Source organism: Notamacropus eugenii, chromosome 5 (genome assembly GCF_028372415.1).
Source record: "Notamacropus eugenii isolate mMacEug1 chromosome 5, mMacEug1.pri_v2, whole genome shotgun sequence".
Lineage (NCBI taxonomy): Eukaryota > Metazoa > Chordata > Mammalia > Diprotodontia > Macropodidae > Notamacropus > Notamacropus eugenii.
This window is the reverse complement of record NC_092876.1, coordinates 26807723-26816581: the sequence shown is the minus strand read 5'-3', so window position 1 is coordinate 26816581 and position 8859 is coordinate 26807723. Positions and strand designations below refer to the sequence as shown.

Genomic DNA, 8859 nt, shown 5'->3' with positions numbered 1-8859 from the left:
AGCAGTTCCTGCATGTAGCCTAGACCTGTGTCTGCTCTATCTCTTTCTCCTTCCCTAGAAGACTGAGGTCTCTCTCCCTTCAGATCTAGAGTTCCTCTATCTGCCAGGATCACATGGGTCCCACAGGGCAGGGACTTGACCTCTGACTTTCTTTTCCTTTGCCTCTTTTCTTCTTCTCTTTCTTCCCCACCCAGTTTCAGTGGTTTCCTGTCTTCTCAGGGAGCCCCTCCCCTGCACAGATCCCTTCTACTATCCATGGAGAAGTGGCTCTGTGACCAAGGGGAATAAATGTCACTCAGTATTACCTACTGTGGATTTCTACTTCTACCTGACTTTCCCTCCCAGAGTTGGTGGGTTGGTTAGTTGGTTGTTGTGCTTCATTCTTGAAGAGGATCCAAATGACATCACCATGATAAAGTGAAATTTCAGTATGTCTGACTGTGGCTGATCAGACCAATACGAGCTCGGAATGTTCTACCACAGATTGGGCACAGATAGTCCACGTGAATGTTTGGAGTGGATGCTCCAAATTTGCGCATCCTATGTTTACTTTGTGCTGTCTCAATTCTGCTTTGCTTAAAGAGCACAGCACCCTTTCTTATGTGAGCACACCATGCTGAGTGATCCTGTGCCAGTGTCTCCCAAATCATGCAACCAGTTCCAAAGTTCTTCAGAGAGAATCTCAGAGTGTCCTAATATGACTTCTTCTGACCACCATGTGAGTACTTGCTTTGTATGAATTCTGAGTAAAATAAGCTTTTAGCCAAGCGTAAGTTTGGCATTAGAAGAACATGGACACATCAGAGATGTGCTCTATTCAGTAAAGTCTGAATGCTTGGCAGTTCAGTTCAAGAAAGGACTTCATTCTCCAGTACCTTATCCTACCAGGTGATCTTTAGAATCTTCCTGAAGTAATTCAAACGGAAGTGATTTTATGACTGACAGAGAAGGGTGGCCATACAGCCCCAGGAGGAAAATGGTATTCCAGATAAACACAAGCTAACAACTGTGAGATCTGTCCATGGCCAGAGAGCTAGTAAACATCAGGACTGGGACCTAAAGTCAGGTTTCTTCTGACTTTCAAAAATCTCTTTGTATCTTCAGATATCGCTCAGTTCTGTGGTTGGACATTGATCTGAGTCTCAGGGTTGTGGACTGATGGCCTTGAGCTGCTTCTTTCTCCTCTGACTCAGCTCAGGGAAGACTTCCCTGACCAGGTGTACAGAGACTATCTCTGGGACACATGGCCCTGTGACTAATCTCTTTTCTCCCGGTCCTTGGTAAGCTGCCTATTTTGGGGTGAGAATCGCCCAAGCATCCCCTCTTCCCCTTGGCCCCAGCAGATTTGGTGGCTAACCTGTGATCGGGAGCTCCTGAGGGGCTACTCCATCAATCTGTACTGTCCACTGCTATGATCAAATTTCCCTTTGCCAGGAATCTTTGCCTTCCCCCTGTTCACTGCGTAATCTCTACACTGAGCTGAAGTGCAGACCCTGGAGTTGTCCCTGCTTGTGATGAGGCTCAGGGCTGTCTCTGCCTGGCTCTTCTCTGTACCTGTCTACTTCTCTAGCGGTCTGAGGTCTCTTTCTTTCTCTTCAGGGCTGGAGCTCTTCAGTCAGCAAGGATCACATTGGCACCTCAGGGCAAGGACTTTATCTCTGACTTCCTCCCCTCTCCCCTCATCTGCATTTTCCTCCCCTGCCACCTTCTGTAGTTCCCTGCCTCCCAGTCATTCCAGGTGGAGGGTAACCTTCAAGTCGTAAACCCATTGTTGAGATAAGGGGCTGTCTCTTCCAAATGAGAAGACTTTCCCCAGCAGACAGAACAGATGGGAACAATTCATTCCAGCAGCCATGAAGGTGGTGAAAACAGTCACTGCGGAGTGCTTTGAGTTTTGTCAGACATTAAAGACAGAAGCAATTCCACTGCATCATGGACTGTTGCTTTTGTCTTGCCATTGGACTCAGGAAGAGAGAGAGGAATGTTAATGACTTTGCATAGCTCTGCCTCACTTAAATTCAACTTGCAGACAAGTCAAGATGTAGCCCCATGATTTCACTGATATTCATCAAAAATGAAAACCAGACAAAATCATCCTTCCCTATTTCCTCCCTCCCTTCACAGATTTCTCCCACTGTCCTTGGAGACTCTTTTGTCCGTCAAGGCTAAAAGGTGCTATGGTGACGGAATCGCTTACCGAGTAGAGCAAGTCATGCCTGACCAGCAGGCTGCTGGTCCTCCTGTGGAGCTCGCGAGTAAAAGAATGAGGCAGGAGAGCGGGTCAGTGAAGCAACTCTGATTTATTCAAGCAAGCACTCTGATTATATAGTCTCTGCCAGCTAGTCCAGTGAACCATGGTAACACACATAAACAAACCCGAAACTATAGAAATGAATACAAGCTGGAACTATAGTGACAGCAACAAACCAGGAGTGGGGCCGTCCCTTCCAGCGCCATCTTGTTCACCCTTCCCTGCTCCGGACTCAGTTTACCTGATGTCCGTCAGTGTGGCATCCCAGATGGTGTGGCGGTCAGCGCCCCGTACAAAAAGGGATCAGTCAGTCTTAGTCACAGGTGCTTGTAATGCTACCTGACTCTCCCTTCTAGAGTAAGAAGGTTCTGCATGCCAGAATGAGGACAGAGAGTATGGGGGAAGGAAGGACACAGGATTGGATCAATGATTGGAGCTTTTTCTGGGACCTGGACTGCTGGGCTCCCCTTCCTTAACAAGCTAGGTCAGGATGCCAGTGCCCTTAATCCGGCATTTTGCTTTGGCTTCTCTTTTTCATTGGCTTCTGAGAGGGGTTTCTCACAATTTTCTACACAGCTGGGGTATAGGAAAAGAGGATGGAACAGACTAGAGGTGTCCTCCCCTCTACTGACACCAAACTATTCACACCACAGGAAATATGCTTAAGATTCTGGTTTCCACAATATATGAACTGAGAAATACAGAAGAGCAAGCTGATTTTCAAAGGGGCAGAGGAACTAGACACAAAATTGCCAACACCTCCTCAGTTGTTGAAAAACCAAGGGAGTTCTAGAAAACCACATCCTTCTGCTTCATTGACGACACTAAAGCCTTTGAGTGTGGATCACAACAAAATGTGTCACGTCCTCAAAGACATGGGAGGACCAGGCCATCTGTCTCCTGGGGAACCTGTATGTGGGTCTAGAAGCAACACTTAGAACTGGACATGGTTGAACTGATTGGTTTAAGGTGGTAAAAGGAGTACAACAGAGTTGTATGGTGTCAGCTTATTTATAACTTACGTGCAGAGTGTGATAGGCAAAGTGCCAGGCTGGACAAATCAAAAGGACAATTCAAGTTGACAGGCCAAATTTCAACAATCTCAGATATGCGGATGATGCCATTCAGAAAGTGAAGAACCAAAAAGCCCTTTTATGATGGTGAAAGAGGAGAGAGTGAAAACAGTCTTGAAGCTAAACATAAAAACAAAACAAAACAAAACAACAACCTTAAGACCATGGCGAGTGGTTCCATCTCTTCTTGGTAAATACAGAGAGAAGAAATGGAAGCTCTGTCAGATTTTATATTTTTGGATTCAAAGATCATTGCAGGTGGTGACTCCAGCCATTAAATCAAAAGGAATTTGCTCCTTGGAAGGAATACTACAATAAATGTGGACAGCATACTCAAAAACAAAGCCATCACCTTGCTGACAAAGGTCCTCATGGCTAAAGCTGTGTTTTGTTTGGTTGATTCTTTCAACATGTAGCAATGTATGGCTGTGAGAATGTAAACATACATGTATCAACGTATGGCTGTGAGAGTCAGACTATAAGGAAAGCTGAGAAATGCAGAAGCAGTGTTTTGGAACTGTGGTACTGGAGAGGACTTCTCAGTGTCCTTTGGACAGCAAGGAGATCAAATCAGCCAATACTTAAAGAATTCAGACTATTCTCTGGAAGGTCAAATACTGAAGCTTAAATAATCTTGCCATATATTGAGAAGATAGGACATACTGGAAAAATTGATGGTGGGAAAGATTAAAGGCAAAAAGGAAAGGGGACGGCAGAGGATGACATCATCCATCGATGGAGAGTGTGGTGGAAGACTTTGGGAGACAGCAGAGGATGGAAAGGGCTAGTGTGCTATGGTTATGGGGGTCCCAAAGGTTTGGAAACAACTCAGCAACACCCATAGTAGAGAGGATCTGGCCCTACAATTTCATTTGACAGCGGAAGAAAGAGGGACAAAGATAGTGTGACCTACCCAGGGTCCCACAGGGAGGAAACAGGAAAGCTAAGATTCAAATGTCATTTTTTTGGCCCCAAATACAGTGCTCTACGTTCTTCAGGAACACTCCAGGCTCAGCTATGGAAATACTGCCTCTATCTAGAAACTTTCAATGGGAGGCCCAGGTAGGACAGGACCTTTGGGTATATGGGCTGGGGGTCCATGTGTTGCTGCATAATTAAGGAGAAATTTATGGTGAACCCCTCTCTTTTCTCTTCCCTCTGCATTGTGAGGCTAAGCCTGAATCCCCTTGTATTCCCTGATCTCCTTAGAAAGCTAAAGTCCAGTTCCCAAGCATACTGTTCCTCTGGCCAAGGTGGGAGATACATTTCATCAGAGATCCTCTGAAGTCATGATTAACCCCTAAATATTCTAAATTACCAGGTTTTCTGGATGTCTTTACCTTTTTTATTCTTCTGGTCACTCTGTGAATTGATCTCTCTGTTCTCTCTTCAACATGCACAGTTGATGTAATTCCCTCCTTATTTCACTAAATCCATCAAATTCACATTTTTTTGTGACACAACAAAATTCCATGATATTCATACACAGGAATTCATAATCTGTGTCCCATTGGATGATAGCCCAGGTCATTTCTAGTTTTTTGCCATAACAAAAACTGTTACTATAAATGTTGTGTATTGATGGCTCCTTCCTTTCTGTCCTTGACCCCTTTGGGATACCTGCCTGATAGTGTAGCGCATCACCCAATTCCCACTGTCATTCATGACTGGAGAGCCCAGAAGACATCTGATGACTATTCTCTCTCAGGGGGCACAACTGAAGGGCATCTAGCACTGTTTCTTATGAGTCACTACCTGGGTGCTCCCCATTAAAAACCAGACAGAAAGGAAATTATTGTTAGCAAAAGGTATTTACTAAGGAGCAGTAATAATAAAATGTACAAAACATCTCCTCTAAAACCAAAAGTTGGGGGTGCATTCTCCCATGAATACAGCTTTCTTGATAAGAATGTGTACAAATTTCAAATAAAATGGTAGTCAACTTGGGTTGAGGATCCCTGTAGCTGAGGCATGCCACCCAGCTCCTTCCCCTACGTGTCCTTTTTCCTTTTGTGAAGTACTCCATGAATAGAGCTCACTATTGGGCTCCAAGTGTCACTGTCATTGGGGCCCGTTCCTGTCATTTTTTTCCAACATGAGCAGTCTTGGTCCCTGCACCTGCCATTGGCTTTCTGTGACTGGCTCTCTTTATACATTGTAGGAGTTCTGCCTTGGGGGACCCAGATGATCTGGTCCATCTTTGAGATCATGTTATCAAGAAACAAATATTCCTGGGTCCATGGAACCTCAGCAAGGTAAGAATTTTAGACTCTTGAGAATCTCAGCATCTGAGGACCATGCAGATAAGCTGGATCATCTACACCTGAGTTCAGTATGAATGAATGTGAAAGTTTCCAAAAGTACTTCTACAAGGATAAAGAAGACAGGAAAATATTGAGACATTAAAAATATTGAAGTAATTGGGGACCAACAGAGTATGCACCCAAATTCATTCCAGAGGGTATCTTGGCTTCTAATGAGCTCTGGCACACATAACACTGGCTTCCTTCATGCCTCTCAGTCCTCTCTGTGAGGTCTGGGTGCCTGTGAGTCCATGGAAGCCTTCTTTCTCCCCACATCCAGGCTTTTTCTTTCTCTTGGTTAGTTTTTTCCGATTGGCCTAGGTGTCTCAACTTTCTTCCCTGGGAGATTCTTCTGAACTTTCGTTAATGAAGGGAAATAGAAATGCTGTCACAACATCCTCAGGGACTTTTGTGTCTTCCTTCAGCTTGAGGGTTCTTCCAGGGACTGATCTTCTCATAAACATCCACTTGGGTTCTGTCCAATGCCTGCATATAGAGAGAACAGATGTCACTGGCTTCCCAGAATGGAGGCTGGGAGTAGGAGGACCCTTCCCTCTCCAAACCCTGCCTCCAATTGTCTCCATCCTAGCCCTGTTCTATTCCCTCTCCCATCAGCAACTAGAAGTCCATCCTCAACCAGCATTTTGACCTCTCCCTTGGTCCCTGAGAAAGGCCTGGGCCCTCCTTGTACACATACATACCTGATAGGGACTCTCAGATTGGACTTGAGGAAAAGCAGGGGAGGAGTCTAGGCCCTGTGGAGGGGGAAACAACAGCTGGTAAAAGTCTCCAAAGACCAGAATTGGAAAGGAATTTAGGACAGAGAATGCTTGATATAGAAGGAACCTTATGACATATGGCAAATCAGATGGGATTTAGGGACGTCATGGTCATGGATTCCCTGAATTAGAATGGACCTCAGACCCTAAGAGCAATGTCCTCTACAGTTCATGTGACAAGTGGTCATTCATTCTTCCTTGAAGACTCCCGGTATGGAGGAGGACACCATGTCCCAGGTAGCCATTCCACCTGCATCTATGCAGTTATTTAGTACCCACTATGTAGCAAATACTGGAAAGTCTTATTCTTTTCCTGCCTGGAAGTCCTGCTGTGAGAAACCTCCCTGTCCTGAATGGTCATGGCCTCAGGAGCAGGCCACCAACCAAGCCTTGGGCTCAACTCATGAGTCACTTCCTTCCCAGACTACTCCTCACTTCTAGCCCTGACTGATCCACAAGACAAGCTCCACCAAGAGTTAAGCATTTCAGTCCTGGAATTCCCCACCTGGCACTCCTAAGTTAACCATCTCTCTCTCCTGCTTTCCAGCTCTGGAGCCATAATCAAATCAACTTTAGCCTGACTTCTGATTCCATTTACTATCCCTATAATTTCCCAAAGCAAAAAGTCCCTATCTGGACAGCATTTCTCCATATGTGTAATCTCTGGCAATTTCAACATATTCTCATTGTGTACAATGAGCACTTTTACATATGATATGAATAAAAATCATTCATTGAATGAATGACTTTTTTATACATTCATTACTTTATTCATTGGATGAGCAGAGAAAAACGAGACAGTCCAGCAGTCAAGGAGATAATATTGTGTTGGGAGGAAGCCATCAGTAAAGAAACAATAAATCCAAACATATAGAGAAGAATGAAAAGAGGTGGGGCATGAGCAATAGGAAGGAGCAAGGCAGGCTCCTGTTGAGGTTGGCACTTCTGCTGAACTAGGCAGGAGGGTCAGGATTTCATTCGAAAGAGGTGAGGAGAGAGCACCTTCCAGGCATGGAATATAGCCCGCCCAGAGAGGGCAGGTGGAAAGTGGTGTTCTTGGAGCAATAGAGTGACTGATTAAAAATTGTTTCTCTTTTACCCAGGATCCCTGGGGTATTCACCTCCCACTTTGATTTTTTTTATTATTAAAGGGGCCATCCCTTGAGCAACTTCCTTGAATGGGTCTATCTAACTCAAAGTCAGAATGCTATAGGACCTTAGCCTGAAAGGCCTAGGTTCTCGCTTTACATTCTGTTGCATCTCCAGTCATTCTGATGAATATGAGGGCACTTCATCCAGATGACTCAAAAGAAGGAGAGGTTGATGACCTTGCACAGCCCTCTCTCACTCAAATCAAAGTCAACTACAAGTCATGGTCCTCTTTGAGAATGAAGGACAAACACACAGTAACACAAGAGTGGCTGATTAGATGGAATCTTTGAGTGGAGGAAAGACCACAAAAGCGTAATAAACACGGAGACAATGACCTTAGATCCATCTAGTGAGTAAGGGGTAGTGGGTAAATATTTGAATAAAACTCAGAAGGAAGAAATTTCAGGTTTGGCTTCTGATACAAACTGGCCTTAAGAACATGGGCAAGTCCCTCATGGTTTCATTGGCTAGCAGATCTCTAACATTATAGACTCCCTAAGAACATTGAGAATGGGAGTTCCCTACATCAATAAAATCAGCAACTGCACAAAAGCAAAAAAAAAAACCAGGAGTGGTTACAGTTTCTTTTTTCTGGCAATAGGGAACCACTGAGCATTCTCAACATCTGGAAGGGACTTGGTCAAACCTGTGCCTAAGTACATGTTTGCCAGCAGTGGAGAGGACAGGGGAGACTCTGGAGCTTGGAAAACCAATGTGGAAGCAGTTGCAATACTCTAGGACTGAGCTGATGGTGTCTTGAACTAGAATATTTTCATGTTTGAGAGGAGAGGTGAGAGTGGTGGGGAAAGCACACTTGCCATCTCATATTCTACCAAGACTTCCTCTAAATTCCATTCCTTGCTCCCTATTGTGGCCTGCTGGACCAAGAAGGTTCAGTCTGAACCCTCTCCTACATGTCATGCATTCAAAGAGTTATCAGGTGCCCATTTGCCACCACATCCTCTCCCAAAATCTTTCCTTCAGACTGTTCCCTAACCAGGTCTTTTCACAGTGCTAGTGAATTCCCACCCTTATTTTTACCCTCCAGACACTCCATAGCTCCACAGGTTGCTCTACTTATCCTGCAATCTCTCAGGCACATTAAAAGCCTTAGACTCATGAGAGAAGCATCTCCATATCAGCAAAAATGGGCCCCTTCCCATGCCCTGACAGACACTCCAAAGTGCTGGAAGTAAGTGGAGACCATCTGTCCCTACCTGTGCAGACACAGCTGAGCCTATTTGGCAAGCAGTGTTTTCATACAGGGTGGTGTCCTCACCTGGAGGGAGAGAAACCCAAAG

The 8859-nt window shown here is 44.9% G+C and overlaps 1 protein-coding gene across 2 annotated transcripts in view; it reads right to left on the bottom strand.

Moving 5' to 3' along the window:
- Window positions 1-2298: 2298 nt before the first annotated feature.
- LOC140503726 (cell adhesion molecule CEACAM6-like) overlaps window positions 2299-8859 on the bottom strand; it is a 35521-nt gene continuing 28960 nt past the window's right edge. Inside the window, exons 7-9 of one of the 2 annotated variants that reach the window (XM_072607956.1) lie at window positions 8776-8837; window positions 6329-6382; window positions 2299-6113 (exon numbers count right to left, since the gene is read on the bottom strand). In XM_072607956.1, the coding sequence (XP_072464057.1) occupies window positions 6027-6113; window positions 6329-6382; window positions 8776-8837 (203 nt within the window). In that variant the 3' untranslated portion in view covers window positions 2299-6026. The remainder of the gene's footprint in view (window positions 6114-6328; window positions 6383-8775; window positions 8838-8859) is intronic. The other variant, XM_072607957.1, reaches the window with a different exon arrangement.